This window comes from Mus musculus, chromosome 18 (genome assembly GCF_000001635.26).
Source record: "Mus musculus strain C57BL/6J chromosome 18, GRCm38.p6 C57BL/6J".
In the NCBI taxonomy this organism is placed as follows: domain Eukaryota; kingdom Metazoa; phylum Chordata; class Mammalia; order Rodentia; family Muridae; genus Mus; species Mus musculus.
The window spans coordinates 40,240,516-40,259,708 of record NC_000084.6 but is presented as its reverse complement, the minus strand read 5'-3'; the positions used below and the strand labels follow the sequence as shown (position 1 = coordinate 40,259,708).

At 42.6% G+C, this 19,193-nt stretch overlaps 1 protein-coding gene and 1 long non-coding RNA gene across 5 annotated transcripts in view; one reads left to right on the top strand and one right to left on the bottom strand.

The window, feature by feature from the left end:
- The window catches only part of Kctd16 (potassium channel tetramerisation domain containing 16), a 290,954-nt gene extending 287,550 nt beyond the window's left edge, over positions 1-3,404 (bottom strand). The window contains exons 1-2 of one of the 4 annotated variants that reach the window (NM_001371041.1): positions 3,357-3,404; positions 517-1,679 (exon numbers count right to left, since the gene is read on the bottom strand). In NM_001371041.1, the coding sequence (NP_001357970.1) occupies positions 517-1,348 (832 nt within the window). In that variant the 5' untranslated portion in view covers positions 1,349-1,679; positions 3,357-3,404. Of the gene's footprint in view, positions 1-516; positions 1,680-2,061; positions 2,711-3,356 lie in introns of those variants that run through there. The other 3 variants (NM_001371039.1, NM_001371040.1, NM_026135.2) reach the window with 3 other exon arrangements.
- Gm31087 (predicted gene, 31087) lies at positions 943-18,873 on the top strand. The gene is made up of 3 exons (NR_168033.1): positions 943-1,430; positions 2,028-2,173; positions 16,778-18,873. It is a non-coding gene; the product is annotated as a predicted gene, 31087 (long non-coding RNA).
- The last annotated feature ends 320 nt before the right edge of the window (positions 18,874-19,193 follow it).

Here is a 19,193-nt window from a genome sequence, read left to right as displayed (position 1 = left end):
AGTAAATATCAGACCTGGGGGAAGTGGGGTGCTTTTCAGCAGTCTGCACTGCCATCTAGCCAAGACCATCTCACTCTGTACAAAGTCCATTTGTGTTCAGAAAGCCACTAATGAAAGCAAGCCTGCAGCAATCAGCTTAACAGACCCCAAGAGTTTAGCTGAAAGGATTGGCAGGAGTCCTTCATCCATTCTGACTCTGCAAAACCTCCAAACCCTGTGAACCAACAACAACCCCACTTTCACAAATCACTATGCAGGAAAAAGTCACATATGCTTCCTTAGAAACTATTCCAACATCATTGGTCCCTTCTGACTTTTAAAATCTCTGACTATCCTGTAACTTCATTGGAAAAGAACCAGATTCCTCCGGGATAAAAGAATCTCCCAGTAAGGCTCTGAAAGAACTGAACTGTATGTAGCATCTAGGACTCTACCTATAGTTTAGCATAACTGTAATCCCAAACCAGTATTTGTGAAGAGAACTAATACACACAAAAATAAACAGAAGCTACTTACGATAGAAGACGTACTCAGTATAGCTCGACCAGATCTTATCTTCTGTATACTGGTTGACAAAAGATGCTGTAACCGAGGAGTTACAGGCCACCATGTGGAATCCACACTCTGACAACATATCAAAAGCTCTTTCCAGATGTTTAAACTTGAGATAAAATCTGGAGGTGTATCTTTCTGGAGCTCGGTCGGGGTCTCTACTTTCATTCAAAGTTTCTCCAAAGACTTCTTTTGCCAAGGAAATTCTTCCGCAAACCAAAATCCGGGGGACTCTCCGGAACTTGGCATCTGCTTGCCCCTCTCTGCCCAAGGTACAGGATCCCCTGTAACCCACAGTAATAAAACCCCACTTGCGGTCGTGAGGAAGCAGCGAAGAGGGGGGGCAGATTCTCGTGTCGCTTCCTTGGGAGGCATCTTCGAAGTCACTGTGGCAGAACTCATCCGGGCTTTGCTTGACATCCTCGGGGGCCAGGAGTTTGACGAGGTCAGGGAGCTGGAAGTACTCAGCTTCTCTTTTCAGCCTTCCTCTTTCTGGAAAGTGATCAGGCAGGACCACCTGCCTGTCCCTGAGATAGTCCAGAATATAACGGAACAGAAAGCCATCTCTGTCAATGAAAAACCTTCCCTTGGAGTCCTTGGCTAGATCGTTAGCAGTGTCTCTCTTTGGGGAGAACATTTTCCACAGGAGAGAATGGGGGATGCTTATTAATGTGGAATGGCGAGTGAAGTAAACCTGGCCGCCAACATTCAGCTCTATGACTTCAGGGAAGGAGTTGGGAACAGCAGCCCCCTGGTCCCGAGGATAATAACGGCTACAGTTCCCACTTAGAGCCATTGTCCCTTTCTTCTGCAGCCTCCTGGAATTAAAGGTGCAATCCAACTGAGTTACAGCCCTAGACTTTGCATCCACGAGTGAGGTAAGATAAAGATACTAACTTTTCTTTTTAAATCACCCCTTCTTACCCTGGTTTTGTTTTGGTTTTTATTCTCCCAACAAAGCAGATTTTAGGAGAGTCCACAGTTGAAATAATGCTGGAGGAGAAGTTAAAAGCTGGCTGATAGCGAGCTCTTACTTCACAGGATGTAATAATCGGCTCCTCTACATTCAATCTTCCATTAGGCTCTGTAGGCAAGAAGGCCAAATGCCCAGTTACTCAGAGGTCTGTCTAAGAGAAAAGAGAAAAACGATTTCCTCAGACCCAGAATGAGTCAGAAAAGGAGAGACCTCTGGGGAGAGTAGAGAGGGAGAGAGGGGGGCAAAATGACAGGGAAGAGGGAATATTATTTTTACATAAGCAGCCTGCACCTACGGAGTTTAATCACTCCTTAACTGAGTGAGTTCTTCCCTAGGGGTGTATCGAGTCTTTAAGTTTATCCACATGCCACTGTCTCCAGCAACTGCTGTTCAAATCGATCCTGTTTGCAAATCTGATGTGAAAGGCATATGCAGTTTTCAACTTCCAAAGAGACCCGTTTTTTTTTTTTTTTTTTTTTTTTTTTTTTTTTTTTTCCAGCAGGACAGAGAAAGCAGTGAGTCTCTGCGCTTACCTTAGCGAGTGAGTGCTGGAGACTCAGTTCTTGCGAAGAAATAACCTTTTCCAGAGCAATCAGAAACCACAGCCACACACTGAGCCTGGACGTCTTGTCAAATCCCAAACAGGTAAAGGACAGAGGTATCGATGAAAAGTGTCAAGAGATTGGTGCTCTCGGAAAACAATGATTCCACACTTAAGCTCTAGTAGGTGTACGTTTCTATGTGTGTATGAATGGGTGTATGCATTCACATCTAATCTCTAGCTAAAACGAATCGGGGGGGAAAAAAGTTGAACCGAGAGGATGCTGAGTCGAAGAAGTGGAGCAGAGGAAAAAAATATATATATTCAACCAAAGCTTCCGTAGGAAAAAAAGAAAAAACGAAATCCAAACCTTATAGAACAGATAAATCCTTTGCACCTGGAAGAGTTGCAAGAGGTACCTGGACTTAGAGGCATTCAGAGAGCCCAGAGGCAGGGCGACAGATAGATGCGCCCCCCAGGGTTGCAGCAGCCACCCCACCTGCAGGCAAGGGCAAAGGGACGCCCATGTCCCCGCCAGGTGGGAAGGAAAAGCAGCCGGGAAGGCGAGAGATGCCTGCGGGGCTTGGGCTCCGAAGCTGAGAGGTCCCACGGTGCCAGGAGCAGTTCGGATGCTGTTGTGTGAGCAGTGCAGGCAAGAAACCATCCAGGGAAATGACTATTACATCATCTTAAAGGAATAGGGCTTGGAGAGAGCGGAGGCAGCTCGGAGTCACGTCCTCGGCGGTGACAGGTTGCCAGCACTGACGGGGACGTGCGCTCGCGGTGGGCACGGGACCAGAGGCGCTGGCTGCTGACACAGGGCGGGGACGTTGCACGGTACAGGGGCCCCCAGCCTGTGGTCTGGAGTTTGCACAAGCAGCTTCTTCCTTGGTTGTCCCTCCACCGCAGCCCCCTCCCCCTATCAATTACCCTCCATCCTGGCTGTGATTTTCTTTTGAAAAAAAAAAAAAAAAAACCTTCGGAGGAACTCTTCAAACGCGTGACTCTGCAAACAAACGGGCGGGCGCACTTCTCCTTTTAAGCCATTTTCCCTTTAATCCTATGGAATGTTCAAGTTACAAGTGTTTGTAATTTTTAAAAACATCCTTGGATTACAGTCATACTCAGTCAAATACCTTTTCCCCTTCATTCCATCCACCAATACACACACACACACACACACACACACACACACACACACGAGAACAGGATTAAGGATGCTCTTTCAAAATTCAACTATCCATAAAAAACTAGGAGTTTTAGCAGTAAGTCATTATCTTGACTCACCTGAAAGAAACTGCCTCCTGCAACCTGTTCTGAGGCTGCCTCCTTACTGAGACTCTTGAATGTGCCTGCCCATCCCAACCCATCCCAAGAGTACTCCCGTGGAAGACACGCCTGCCTGCTAAGAGAGATTTTACTCCTGTCCCAGCGGGCTCCCTTAAGTGCATCATTAGAGTTTCAAGAAGGCATTTCCAGGGCAACCTAATACACTAACGAAGTGCTTCCAGTTGAGCCTGCCAGTCAATAATGGCCCAGCCAACAGCTTACAGTAACTCCGCCATTTCCCCTAAAAATATGCAATGTCCTGGGCTCACATCTCTGATAAGAACACACTTATTCGTCAATAAGGTGAAGCACACACCATCCCAAACAACTGATAATTTAAAAGGTTAAAATCAAAAATGGAGGGAAATGGAGGAGATTCCTGTGTTCAGTGCCAACTTTTGCCCCATGAATTAGCTTGAAGATCTTTCAACAGCAGACTGAAATGTGTGTGTGTGTGTGTGTGTGTGTGTGTGTAACAATCTTTTCTTTCAATAATCATTGGGTTACTGAACACATTTGGAATATTAGCTCACTCTCGAACACCTGATTATATTTGACTTTGCTGCTTAAACTAATGCATTAACCTGCTCTCTGGCCTCCAACGCCTTGATTTTAAAGCTGGACCAATTAAGGAAATGTTTATGTGATGCGCTTATATCGCCATCTAGTGTCCAAAACTATCAGGACAGTTTGTTATCTGGAAATTTAGCTAAGTTTAAAAATGTTACCTATTTTTAAGTTTTTATAGTGAACTGAATTTACTTTGTATTCATTATTCACCATGACAACAAAGTAAACATTTCATTTTCACCATGTTAGAGATAAGAGTAGGTCTGAGTCTATGCAGACTTCAATACTGGTTGGGGTGAATAAGAAAGTAAGTGTATGCTTGGGCTTTTGTTTCTACCGTTCATGTTGAGACAGGCTGACCTCAAACTTATTAAGTATCCAAGGTTAACTTTGACTTCCTGATTCTTCCGGAAACTGAGATTACGGCAGCCACCACACCTAACCTGAGTGTGTGTGTGTGTGTGTGTGTGTGTGTGTGTGTGTGTGTGTGTGTTGAGAGAGAGAGAGAGAGAGAGAGAGAGAGAGAGAAAACATGTGTGCACATGGTAGTGTGGATGGACCTTCACAGGTGGACAGCAAAAATTCCACCTCTGATATACATCCTCCTTCTGAGCCTCTAATTTTTAAAAAGTGATCAGTACATTATGACCATTGCTGCAGTTGTTAAACTATTCCGTTCATTATGTATTCTAGACTAGGGGTAGAGAGGATAGCTGATAAGAAAATAAGAATTTCAAGGTTATTATACAATTTAATGACCAAGTCATTTTACAGGGTTTCTAATATTAACTTAAATTACAAAGCTAAAGAGTCTACAATTTCAAAGGAAAATGTTCTAAACTTAAAAATGAGAGTTCTGTCCTGGTATGGTGGTGTATACCTTTAACCCCAGCACTTGGGAGGCATAATCAGGTGGATCTCTGTGAGTTCAAGGCCAGACGGATCTAAACATTGAGTTCCAGGATACCCATAGTGAGACATTGTCTCAGAAAGCCGAAGAGAACAGAGGGAGAGAGAGAGAGAGGAGAGGGGAGAGAGGCAGGAAGAGGAAGAGGGAGAAGGAGGGGGAGGGGAGGGGACAGACAGGGAGAGGAAGAGGGAGAGAGAGGAAAGAGATCTGCTCATTCATCTTTGTTTCATAGGTTATGATATTTTCAGGCCAATCATTCATTTGAAAATGGTAAGTATTATTAATTATACATATTGATGGTTTTAGGGATGCTTCTATTTGTGCACATTATACTTAGCTTGCTTCTATGTTCCCAATCATCTTCTTAACCCTTTCTCTTCCTCCCCTTTCCTGAGTCTCCTTATAATATTTGTGTTTTACAATAGTAATGTGCTTCCTAATAATAGTTCTACTTTCAGGTCATCTTTTAAAAATGATGTTTACTTTTTTATTTGAGGTTCCACATATAACAGAAAACATGATACATTTCTTTCTAAGTCCAGCATATTTCGCTTAACATGGTGACCTCTAGTTCCATACATTTTTCTAGCAAATAACACATTATTCATCTTTGGCTATGTAAAACTCCAGTAGGGCCCTGTGTGTGTGTGTGTGTGTGTGTGTGTGTGTGTGTGTGTGTGTGTGTGTGTGTGTGTGTTGAGCTTTTATACCCATTCATTTGTTGATAGACAGCTAGGCTGATTCCATAACCTAGCTGCTATGAATAGCAGGACAAAGCAAATGGACCTGTTGGTGTCTCATTGAGTGTGGATTAGATTCCATCTGGGATATACCCAGGAGTGGTATAGCTATATCAAACTGCATTTATATTTTTTTTGCAGTTCTATATTTCATAGGAAACATCTATGTTTTCTGTAATGACTAAATTGATTCCCAATCCCGCCAGCACTACATAACTGTTCCTTTTTCTCTACATCCTGGCTGACATGTATTTTTTTGCCTGTCAGTCATAACCATCTGACTGGCATGAGAAGGACTATCAGGGTCATCTGGTTTTGGTCATTTGCTGGCCAAGTATGCTTTTCTCTTGAGAAGTGTCTGTTCAGACAATTTGCTCATTTGTTGATTGGATTGCTTGTTCTTTTGTTGTTCGGGGCTTTGAGTTCTTTAGATACTCTTCAGGTGAGTCATCTGCCAGCTACACGGCTAGCAGAAACATCCTCTCATCCTCTAAGCAGGAACAAGGAGTTCCTAACTGATGTTGGAGAGTGGACTGGTAACACCTAGCAAATTAACACAATGTGAAAAATTGCTTTTGACCTCTGGACAGAACCTCTCAGGAAGGACTGGGGGAGATGAGAAACAAGAGGCAGGGTTTCACATGTCCCAACACCCCACAGTTTTTATTGCTACAGTGCATTGTCAAATGAAATTCTACTTCCAGCCCTCAGAAACATGTTCTGAGAACTGAAAGACCAAACACTCACCAGTACAGCTGACCTTTCGACCTGTGATTTGTCTATACCACAGGAAACACGGTGTCGGTTGTTAACACAGCAACATTCTGTATTAGAGTTCTATGCTGAGTGAATTCCCTTCCTATAGTAAACGGCTCATAATTGCCAGCTACCTTGTTAGCTCGATTGCTAAAATCTATATGCTGATCTACCTTGAACCTCAAGAAATCAGGGCCTCTGTTGCCTCAGGAGTGGCCAGGGGTTCCATTTGAGCCTGGCCTGAAGCCTGTTCACATGGGGATGGTAGACCTAAAGCTAATCCGCCATGTTTGATAGGCCTTATTCCCTCTGTCTTGGGGACACCAGCAAAGAGAGGTGAGATGTAAGAGATAAACGGCTTGAAGGAAGCATGGAACACGGAGAGACTTAAGTAGTGCTAAAGTAAGCGAGTATCTGCTGTCAGTAAGGCGGCTGTCTGGTGCCCCAACAGAAGGCAAGAAGCCAAGTCTAGGCTGCAAGTGTTTTCCTGTCCTTCATGTCAGCAGATCAAGCTGCTGGTGATATGATTCCCTCTGACAGCTCTCCACTGAAACATTGTGGGATAGGACGTGCAGCCCAAAGGCCAGACAACAGATAGCAACAGATTTCTTTTAGAAGAAGAGCAGGGCAGACTGTTTTGCTCTTGGTGAGATCCAAGCATGTAGCACAGCAAAACACTCATTAGATAAAATATTTTTTTAAAAAATGTTGTCTTGGTCTGTATCCTGTTCCCTATATTTCTGTACCCTCCTATAGCGGAACCGTTGAAGGTGTATTCAAAATGGGATAGTTGTAATGTGGGGACAATGTAATCACTTCCCACACATTAAGTTTGCTCTCCTGTCCAGCAGAGAGAGCTTTTATGCTGTCTTTGCTCTCAGGAAGAATATTGACCTCCGAGCCCACTCCTGCTAAGGTGCTGGGTACTTGTGATACTAAGCACCCAAAGCCACTATATCAGCATCACTATCAGCATCACTATCAGCATCACTATCAGCATCTGCCACTATCAGCATCACTATAATGGCTGCTGTTTATGGAAGCATCTCCATGATCATTAGTCCCCCTTATGTCCTGCCCAACTGGAATCATGACTTACAGCGGGGACTTGGCCTCCCAGGCAGAGTAAAATGGCCATAAGAAGGCCTGCTTCGTTTGGTGTGTTGTGAAGATTAAATATCACAATGCACAGAGGATCCTTGGGCACGTTCTGCAGCTCTCAGTGAATGCTTAATAATCGCCATCAGTATTCATTCAGCTGAGTTCATTGTCAGCCTCCAGTAGAGGCTGAAAGAAATTATAAAAGTGACTCAAGACTGAAATGCAATTCTGTTTTCAAAATCTTTGCTCTTGCTAGCATGAAGTGCCAGGTAATGACTAATGTTCATTTGAGCAGTTTTTCAGTTTATGGGAAAGTTTAGGTTTTTGTGAGACAGACCTGTGAGACAGACCGAGAAACAGAATAGGGAACTAAAAATAATCCGTATCCCAGTGGCTCGCATGAAAACCAGCACTAACGTCCACCAGGACAGGTCACATTCCACATGTCCCTCTTGAGTGTCAACATTGCATGCAGTACAGCATCCAGTCATTGAAACACAAAGCTGAATGTGACAGAATCTCGCAAGGCCAAAAAAAGTTGTGCCAGGAGAAAAATGATTAGGTGTCTTAGAGTCCTGAGGTCTGTCTCTTGTTTCTTTGAACATGCCCAATGCTATATGTAGTCTTTGGTTCTATACCGTTCATGTAAGATGGAGGGGGAGAGTTTGACCTTGGATGACCTCTACCTCCTTTGCCACCATCACACACACACACACACACACACACACACACACACAAAGGAAGCTGATAACTGATGGGAAAGTGAGACTAAAACATAGCTGCCAAGCCTTAAAATGCAACCCACCAAGTTGATTCACTACTTCAGAAGCAAAGCATAACAAACAGTGGTACTTACTGTCAGTATAAAGTCTCACACTAAAGAGTTTAGATGAGCCTTGAACAGTCAGCTTGGAGGGGTAGACCTCTGACGTCACCCACTCCAGTCTCAGATCCAGCTAACAATCTGAAATAACAGTAAGAGCTTATGAGGCAGTTCTTCTGGAAAACATCCTTGAAGACTACTCTCAGAATACAAACACAAATATCAAAGTTTGTGTCCCATCGTGCTTTGGACTAGAACTGACCAGAAGAAAGCTCTTTCGAGTCATTCACTCTTGTAAATAAAACACTGTGGTTAAGGTAGCAAGGCCATTTGCCCACTGTAGTCAAAACTGAAGGTTTTGTTTGTTAGTTTGTTTTGCTGGGTAAGCGTTCATAGGGAAAGACACATTTCTGTAACAGAAGATGGACTCAAAATTTTTTTTCATGAAGTCATTGGGTTTTTTAAAATTTTTATTGGTTATTTATTTTTTAGAATTAATTTTTTATTAGGTATTTTCCTCATTTACATTTCCAATGCTATCCAAAAAGTCCCCAATACACCCCCACTCCCCTACCCACCCACTCCCACTTTTTGGCCCTGGAGTTCCCCTGTACTGGGGCATATAAAGTTTGCAAGTCCAATGGGCCTCTCTTTGCAGTGATGGCCGACTAGGCCATCTTTTGATACATATGCAGCTAGAGTCAAGAGCTCTGGGGTACTGGTTAGTTCATAATGTTGTTCCACCTATAGGGTTGCAGATCCCTTTAGCTCCTTGGGTACTTTCTCTAGCTCCTCCATTGGGGGCCCTGTGATCCATCCAATAGCTGACTGTGAGCATCCACTTCTGTGTTTGCTAGGCCCCGGCATTGTCTCACAAGAGACAGCTATATCTGGGTCCTTTCAGCAAAATCTTGCTAGTGTATGCAATGATGTCAGCGTTTGGAAGCTGATTATGGGATGGATCCCTGGATATGGCAGTCTTTAGATGGTCCATCCTTTCGTCACAGCTCCAAACTTTATCTCTGTAACTCTTTCCATGGGTGTTTTGTTTATTTTCATTTCAAATGTTATCCCCCTTCCTGGTTTCCCCTCCAAAACCCCCCTATCCCACCCCCTCCCCCTGCTTCTATGAGGGTGTGCCTCCATCTACCCACCCACTCCCACCTCACTGACCTAGCATTCCCCTATACTGGGGCATCAAGCCTTCAAAGGACCAAGGGCCTTGCCTCCCATGGATGCCAGATAAGGCCATCCTCTGCTACATATGCAGCTGGAGCCATGAGTCCCTCCATGTGTATTCTTTGGTTGGTAGTTTAGTCCATGGGAGCTCTGGGGGGGGGGGGGGGTCCTGGTTGGTTGATATTGTTGTTCTTCCTATGGGGCTGCAAACCCCTCCAGCTCCCACAGTCCCTCCCCTAACTCCACCATTGGGGTCTCCATGCTCGGTTCAATATTTGGGTGCAAGTATCCGAATCTGTATTGGTAAAGCTCTGGCAGAGCCTCTCAGGAGATAGCCATACCCGGCTCCTGCCAGCAAGCACTTCTTGGCATCAGCAATAGTGACTGGTTTGGTAGCTGCATATGGGATGATCTCCAGGTGGGGCAGTCTCTGGATGGTCTTTGCTTCAGTCTCTGCTCCACTCTTTGTCCCTGTATTTCCTTTAAACAGGAGCAATTCTGGGTTAAAATTTTGAGATGAGTGGGTGGCCTCATCTCTCAAGTGGGAGCTGAGCCAAACATTGGGTTATGGTCTCTACAGGTTCTCTCTCCCCTTTGTTGGATATTTCAGCTAGTGTCCTCCCAGTTGGATCCTGGGAGGCTCTTGCTTTCCTGGCATCTGGGACTTTCTGTTGGCTACCCCCAGTTCCCCATCCCCCATTGCTATACACCTCTGTTCAATTTCCTGACTCTCTGTACATCTCCCCTGTCTCCTCTCACACTTGATCCTGCCCACCCTTTTTTCCTCTCTTCCTCCCAAGTCCCTCTCACCCTCTACGTCCCATGATTATTTTTCCCCCTTTTAAGTGGGACTGAAGCATCCACACTTTGGTTTTCCTTCTTCTTGATCTTCATATGGTCTGTCAGCTGTATCATTAACATCTATGCCCCAAATGCTAGGGCACCCACATTCAGGGACTCATATTTTAAGTTTCTGTTCAAAATAAAGCAGCTTTTCTGAAACAAATGATGAAAGTTAGGACTGTACATGCTGATAATGAAGTTGAAGAAATCCAACTTCCAGTAGCTCTTTGTCGTCCTCACCTTCTCCTCCTCTGCATCCTCCACCATGCTGAGGATGAAATATGAGACCTACACGTGCTAGGCAAGCACTCTGCCACTGAGCGAACTCCAGCTCCCAATCTTTCCTTTCCTGATTTTTTTCTTTCTGTGGGATCTCATTCTGCAGCCCTGACTTTGAACCTGGAATTCTCTTGCTTAAGTCAGTGAGTGATTGAGATTACAGGCATGCCCAGCTCAACTGTTTGTTTCAAATGAATTGGATACTGAGAAAAAGAAAATATAGGTGTCTGGCTGCCAAACAACTGTTTCTCATAATTGAAACATTTTAATAAGGGAAGGGGAGTGTACTGGCCAATTTAATGTCAACTTGACACAAGCTGAAGTCATCAGAGAAGACGTTGCCTCAACTGAGAAAATGCCTTCATATTATCTGGCTGTAAGACATTTTCTTTCTTTCTTTTTTTTTTTTAAAATATTTATTTATTTTATACATAGTGTTCTGCCTGCATGTCAGAAGAGGGCACCAGATTTCATTGTAGACAGTTGTGAGCCACCATGCGTTTGCTGGTATTTGAACTCGGGACCTTTGGAAGAGCAGTCAGCGCTCTCAACCTCTGAGCCATCTCTACAATCCCAAGACATTTTCTTAATTATTGATCTTTGGTGGAGGCAGCCCATTGTGCTTGGTGCCATCCCTAAGTGGATGGCCCTGGGTTTTATAAGAAAGCAAGTCGGGCAAGCCAGTAAGCAGCACCCCTTCATGGCCTCTACATCAGCTTTTGCCTCCAGGTTCCTGCCCTACATGAGAACCTGCCCTCACTGATTTTTATAATGAACTGTAAGCAAAACAAACCGTTTCCTTCCCAAGTTGCTTTTGGTCACACAGAAGGTACTAATACAGGAAATCACTTGGGAAATGTCTGATTCATGGAAATAAAAGAACATCTTATGTACAAAGAAGCAGAAATTCTACGGAAAACAGAAAGCTAACTAAAGACAATGTTATCAAAAAATATAAAGAGCATCTTGCTTAGCTTCAAGTGTCCATTAACAGATATTGATGAACTGAAGAAAGTGACATCTTGCTCCCCTATACATTTCCTGGATTTGAAGTCAGAAGAGCACTCATCTTGAATTTATTTAGAACCACTCCAAGCTGGTTTGATTTCCTATGGGACTAAGGACCTCAGGAATATTTTATATGTATATATAAATGTTAGTCCATTAATATAGCATGCCTAATTGGTTTCCAGCCATTGCAGGCTAAAATCCATTGAAGTTTCCCCTCTTACTCTGTCTACATATCCACCAGGTCCCCCTTCTTGTTATTTCTGGGTGCCAGGAGACTCTGGTTCAAGATGGCTAAAGGTGTGTGAGCCAAAATGCTGGTGATTTTACAAAATGCCAAGGAGATGCTAGATAGTAACAAGCAGGCTTCACTGCAACATCTCCAAATTTCCCTCAGGGTTCAGTCTAAGAAATCCAGATCAGCAAATAATTATTACCTGGGAGAAACTCTTTGACTCATGTAGGGCAACATAAGCTCCCTGTCACATGGAAAGATCACAAAAATAAATAGAAGAAATCTATGGCATATTTCATCAGGATACTTTCAGAGAAAGAAGGATAATTTCCAAAGACTGATAATACCATGTCCCTAAGGAACTGTAAAACACTCACAGCACCATATGGTACATGTGAGCAGCCTAGCAATAGAATGCTTGTAGGCTGGGATTTGGAGGTAAGAGAATCCCAAATAGTCTTCCCCTTTCAGCAGCTCAGAAGATCCTATAATTAAGACTAGCCTGATGATTTAAGGAAGTTGACTTTGAATAAGCCTTAGTAGTTCTTCAATGTAGTTGAGTAACACAGAATATCTCATGAGAGAATAAGCATTAGTTCAACCAGCACAAGACAACTTTAGCAGAGTTTTGGTCAACTTCCGTTGCAAATGGCTGACTTATTGTCGAGTTTAGGAAATAAATCTGCCAATACATAATGAAGTAGTGTAAGCATGAAAAATTACTCTCTGAGGTATGGTTAGCAAAGTGTCTCCCAACCTGTAGGCTGGCTGCTCACTCTGCTGAGAACTACCTTTGCAAAAAATTATTAATTTCATGTAATTTCTGTGTTGTTTTGTTTTGTAGGTTCTTTTGTTTGGTTTTGGGTTTGAGACAGGAATTTTCTGTGTAGTCTTGGATGTCCTGGAACTTGCTCTGTAGACCTGGCTGGCCTGGAACTCAGAGCTCCAAGTGCTGGGAGTAAAGGTGTGTCCCACCACACTTTGGCTAATTTCATTTATTGATTCTTGGAAACCCACATCTCACTGGACACTTGCAGGCAACCCACCAGGTTTTAGAGTGTCTCTGGCAATTTAATTGGCCAAAGCCTTTTCTAGGTAGCTTTTCTGGTTTCTGCCTCTTCCAGGCAGTTCAGCTTATCTAAAAGTATCTCCTGGCAGTCCTCCTTGTTATATATGCTAGGAGAGGGAAGACCTGGTGAATCTAATTCGATTCAGGAACTTCCTCATGCCTGAGTTGTTTCCTTCCTTGAGGAGCTCCATAGCAGGATGGAGTGTTTCACCTCTGTCTTAACATCCTGTTGCTTTTAACTCCTTTCTAATAATGAATCTTGGTGAACCTTCCCCAAGATGTAATAGGGTATTAACCTCAGAGGAAACTGCTACACAATAGTATCCTACCACAGAAATACGCATACCTTGTATTGTCAGGAGTCTCTGAAAGGAACAGAACAGAACTCAGAGAAAGGTATTGATTAGACTTTCTTATAAGATGTGGTCTAATAGTCCAACAATGACTTCCTCACAGCAGAAAGGCCAAGAATATGGTGGCTGTTCAGTTCACAAATCTGGGTGTCTCAGCAGTCCCAAGTTAGTGCTGGAGTCCTAGAGGATTTGGGGAGAGCTGCTGCTGGTCTTCAGTCTATGCTGGAATGCTGAAGAAGGATTTAATACCAGCCACAGTGATGGAATAAATGAACTTGCTAGAAAGACTGAAGGCACAGAGGGAAAAAAAAAAAAACAAGTTTCCTTCTTCCCTGTTCTTCTATGTGGGCTGCCACTAAGAGGTGTAGCCCAGATACATGGTGGCTTTTCCTGCTTCAAGTAATCTGATTAAGAAAATCCCTTACAGGAGTGCCCAGCATCTTGGGTTTTAGTTTATTCCAAATGCAGTCAAGTTGACAAGCAAGGTTATCCATCACATACATCCATGCTTTCTGCTGCATTATTCCTAATAAGAAGGAAATGAACAAGCCTAGATGTTCATCAGCTGATGAATAGGTAATGAAAATAAAAATGTTGCACACATGCACAATGGAATTTTATTCAGTGTAAAGAAAAATGAAAATCTGAAAATGTTAGGGAAGCAGGTACGAATAGAAAGTAGTATATTCATTAAGGTAACTAGAACTCAGAAAGACAAATATCACATGTTCTTGCTCATATACAAATCCTAGCTTACAATGTCTGTAGATGTGTGTAAAAACAGAGTGTGGATGGGTGTAGCCATGAAACTAAAAGGCCAGGAGAGGACAAAAAGAGGTGCTGGAGAAGCTGGGTAAGGCAGTATAATATGTGATACAGACAAGAACACATAAAGGAGCTTGTAGGTGGGTCGATGGAAAGACGCAGGGGCAGGGCAGGAAAGAGTCCAGCAGAAGAGGAGAAGGGAGAATCAACAATTAAAAAAAATGTTTGTAATGTCATAATTAGTATAATACACTAATTAAATAAAAACAGACACATAAAAATCACTACTTTCTACACAGCCAAGCAATGGGATACCATGATTAAAGGAGTGAGCTTTGAGATCAGACAGTGTGAACTCCATCATCTACCACACGTTTCCCACCTGTGCAGCAATAGCTGTTTCTACCTCTACTGCGGTGTAAGAACTAGTAAGATAATACACACTGATGATTCATTCACCATCCATCTCGTCCATAGAACCAGCTCAGCAACTGTGGGTGTCTCCATTAGTTACCTCATACACAGTGTCTTTTGCTGGTGCATTTCTCATAAAACCTGACTTACATTGTTGGTTCTATGAAAACACAGGTACAGCTGATCCAGTAATATTGGTCACACCTTACTCTGAACTCTGTACAGATTCAGAGAGAAGGAAACAAGGTTTCATTAATCTCTAATCTCCTGGGAGGTACCCAGCCTCAGACCAAAACAATGTTTGGGCACATCAAAGGATATCTTGAGGACAACCACAACCATTTGCATCTGGATCAATTGCTATCTGCCAAATTGTCATTCTTAACAATCTTTGTCTCAATACTTTCCAGACTCTTTCCATGTTGGATGTCACTTAACCCATTATGGTACCCTTACACAAAAGAAATTAACACTCCTTTCTTCTTTCTTCCTTTTATACATCCCTCTTTTGACCTAATTTTAACATCATATTCTACTCTGTTTGTGGGAAGCCACATATGCCATTACAAGGTGGCGCTGGCTACTGCTGGCCACCACTCATAAGTCTGGGTAAACAACCAATGTGTACATATGCAGTAAAATTTTTCACCAAGTCACTGCCTGGCCCGGGAATGATAATGAGGCTCAGTAAGGTACTGAGAGAGAATAACCAATCAGATGAGAGACATGCAAATGAGGTATGATAATGAGGCTCATTGAGGTACTAAGAGAGAATAACCAATCAGATGAGGAGCATGCAAATGAGGTAGAATGCATAACCAATCTGGGTGTGAGACACACCTCTCCTAGGCCTATATAAGTAGCACCAGTTCTGGGCTCGGCAGTAAATGCTCTCCCAATAAATGTGTTGCAGAAGGATCCTGTTGTGGCGTCTGCTTTGCTGGCGAGTCAGGCGCTCACATCTGTTGATGTAATTCAATATCAATGGACTGTCATCATTATGGAAATTACTCCAAAAACTTATATAATTAGCCTTAATCTTTTCCCAGTTTCACATGGTCTACAGAACCAAAGGTCAATCGCCTTACCATTACATCCATTCTTTCCCACTAAGTTCTTCACTCTGTTGATGTCATCGCTGGCCTCTCTCCACTGCCTAAATGAACATTCATTTACTGATTTTCCCATTCAACTTTCTACAGTTTTAACAGCATACCTGAGACAATTGAGCTACATAGTAAATAATAGACTATTTATCTCTCGGCAGTACTAATATGGGCCAGATCAGACCAGATTAAAAGCAGATAAGTGCAGGTTTATTAGGCACTGCTCCTGGGTGGGTTCACCAACCCAAAGAAATGGGGCCAGGAAAACCCTGTACCTGCACTTGGGCAGGGAACTTTTATAAATTGTAAGTGAAAGATGATCAATGACATGCCAGCCACGAGCTGGGTTTACACCCAAGTATTGTCAAGAACTGAGCACTTAGGCAGGCTTTTGGGTGGCTGGCAACATCAGGAAGGAAGGTGGAACTGGGCTTTTGGCCCCTTTTCTTTGGAGGCTTTTGAGCAGGTAGAGCTGGAGAAAGGAGGAGGGATGGGGTTTCCCAGCTAGTGCTGGATTGAGAAGGGGTTCCAACCAAACAGCAAATGATTGTTTTAGCTCACAGTTTTGTGGTGTCTACCCCATAGTTCAATTGGCCCCCATTGCTTTGGGACTATAGAAAACCAGCAGAAGAATAAAACAATTTATCATTTGTATTATGGTATAAAATAATAACATGAGACATCTCTAATATATTTATGTCTGCTATATTAGTAATGGCAGTTGATTTCCAGTTTTTCATTTTCTATATTTGAAACTTTATATTTAGTTAGTAGCAACTCCCTATTTATCACAGTTCACATTTAATGTCTCTTGTACATCTGAATTTCATTTTGGGCAATTTCAAATAAATTTTAAAAGAAACAGTTTAATCCAATACTATTTACTTAGTGGATATCATTGTATAAAATACTGTTTGAGACAAATTAAGAACATAACCTTTCAATTTCTTAAATCTCCAACAGCTGATTTTTATTTAAGCAAAAATAGAGTGATTTGAAAACACAGGCAGAATGCAGCGATACCAGCCAGCAATTATGCAGTGGACCAGAGGACAGCCCAAAATGCTCATTTGTCTATATGTTCTGTTTCATGAATACTATTTGCTTATAAAGTCATGACCAAAATTTATTATTCTATTTTATTTCCTTCCTATAATACAAGATGCATATTACTGAGAATTTCAGGAAACAAATTACATCAAATTTTCTTTTTTTTTTTTTTTGCCAGGCAGTGGTGGCGCACGCCTTTAATCCCAGCACTTGGGAGGCAGAGGCAGGAGGACTTCTGAGTTCGAGGCCAGCCTGGTCTACAGAGTGAGTTCCAGGACAGCCAAGGCTAATACAGAGAAACCCTGTCTTGAAAAAATCCAGAAAAACAACAAACAAACAAACAAACAAACAAAAACATCAAATTTTCTGTTGGATTAAAACTTACATTAAAGTTATTTTTGCCTATGTAAAAGAGAAAGAAAGAAAGAAAGAAAGAAAGAAAGAAAGAAAGAAAGAAAGGAAGGAAGGAAGGAAGAAAGAAGAAAGAAAGAAAGAAAGAAAGAAAGAAAGAAAGAAAGAAAGAAAGAAAGAAAGAAAGAAAGAAAGAAAACCAGCACAAAATTGTAGGAGTATATTTCAAAGTAAAACATCTTATACTCTAAGTCAGAAAACAATGACAGGAAGAAGATTACTCCACTTCTCAGAATATCACTGACTCCTAGTACTGGCAGAACACTTAACACATAGACCTTTAGAGTGCCACGCAACACATCTTTCCACTGGTCCTCAGTCCCCAGTAATCAAGTTAAGCCACTTTATTCTCACTACGAATAGTTGATATCTGTTCTTTTCCATTTATCTTGTGCTTTTTTAAATTTTAATGTGGTTTTTTTCTTGCTCAACAAATAATTATTGATAACTTACTATGATCCAGTCAAGCTCTAAATTCTCTGCTCAATCTTGGAATCCAGAGATGAATAAAATAGACAGGTCTTTGCCTTTATGAAACTTCCATTATAGACGGCAAACATAGATACTAATTAAGTCAGCAAACATAATCAAGATAATCCCCCCAAGTTATATTGTCTGTGAGCTACATAGTAATAGTGTTGATGAACTGATGTGTTGGCTGTGGCCAGGAAGTGGATAAATGCTTCAGGCTGGGACTCTGTGAGACATGGAGACAGCCATTTGCTTTTCTGGAAACTGTTGTAGGCAGAGATCAAAACAAGGAATGATGGGTCTAGGCTGAGTTTGTTGAGGGAACTGAGACAGCTGGGGAATCACTGGCCATAGAGAGAAAGGAAAGGGGGAGGGATGGTCTAAGAAGAAGATAGGGGCCAAGCTCCATGGGGTCTCATCTACCATGTGCTAGGAGTACAGATCTCATTAGGTCAAATGCAAGAGAGGTCTTGTATTCACTTGCTTTTCAAAAGATGGCTTGGCCAACTGTAGTGGTGGGTTGTCAGCATAGCAACATTAGCTGTAGGGAAATGAGGGAGATGAGTCTGCAAGGATCCGGCGATGCACCGGAAGTAGTTCAGTGCAGGGTGAAGGTGAATCATGAAGGAAAGCTAGCTGGGATCTCAGGTGTACTGGAGGGATACAGGGAGCCATAGTGCTGTATGAGTTCACTGATGTTCCCTCTAACACAGTGGGAACATATGTGGAAACATATAGTTTCTAAACTATAGCATCCCAGTTCATTAAACACAAGCTGACACTGCTATCTTTATAATGATGTCATCAGTTACCTTCATGTCTTTAAGATGAACCTTAGCATATATTAATTGCTCATATACCTTAGTTGGCTCCCACTGCTTATAGAATATAGCCCAAAGTCCTCAATACAGGTTCAAAGCCCTCTGCTACCTGACCTTACTTCTTTCAGAGATATATTAAATAAGTTCACAAGCAAAGGAGAAGAGATAGAGAGCTAAAGAGAAGTCCTGAGAGGAAGCTTTCACGTTTGGGGATAGTCACAGGAGTGGTGCTGCCTTTGATAGATGAGGGGCCAGGATTCATGCTTTCATGCTGCTCTTAGAACCAAAAAAATCTGTCACCAATGAAAGAGCCACAGGGCAGCACGCAGTGTCTGTCTTCTGATATCTAAGGCAAGAGACCGCAAAGCTCAGGAAATGAGAAGAAATCGAGAAGCCCCTACTGAACACAAATACATATCTGTAATTAGCCCTGCTTTGACCCTAATGTCATCTGTTACCATGTGTACAATCTTAAGTTAGAATGCAATTGAACTAATACCTCACTATAAGATTTAATGGTCTAGTCATATGTAGGGAGAAGCTAAAGAAATAAAATGTGCATCGTGTTGAACATGTGTTTGTTCCTATCTGCCTCTAACGACTACTTCTTCAAACTGAAATTTCCACCAAGCCAGACCTGGGAAGTCACTGGCACTAGCAACACATGGTGACAGAAGAGGGCAGTATGAGAACAGTTTCCTGCACAAAGGACAAGGACACTGACCTGAGGGACACTGCCCATCACCTGAGATCCTGAAGGGGAAGCTTGCTTTGAATTGTTTGTGTCTCCCTAAGTCCCAAGCCACCCCCAAACAGAGTGAGTAGCGAAACCACCTCAGCACACCATCCTGAAGTACCCTTCCAAACTCTGTGTGAAAACGACCCCTTCTC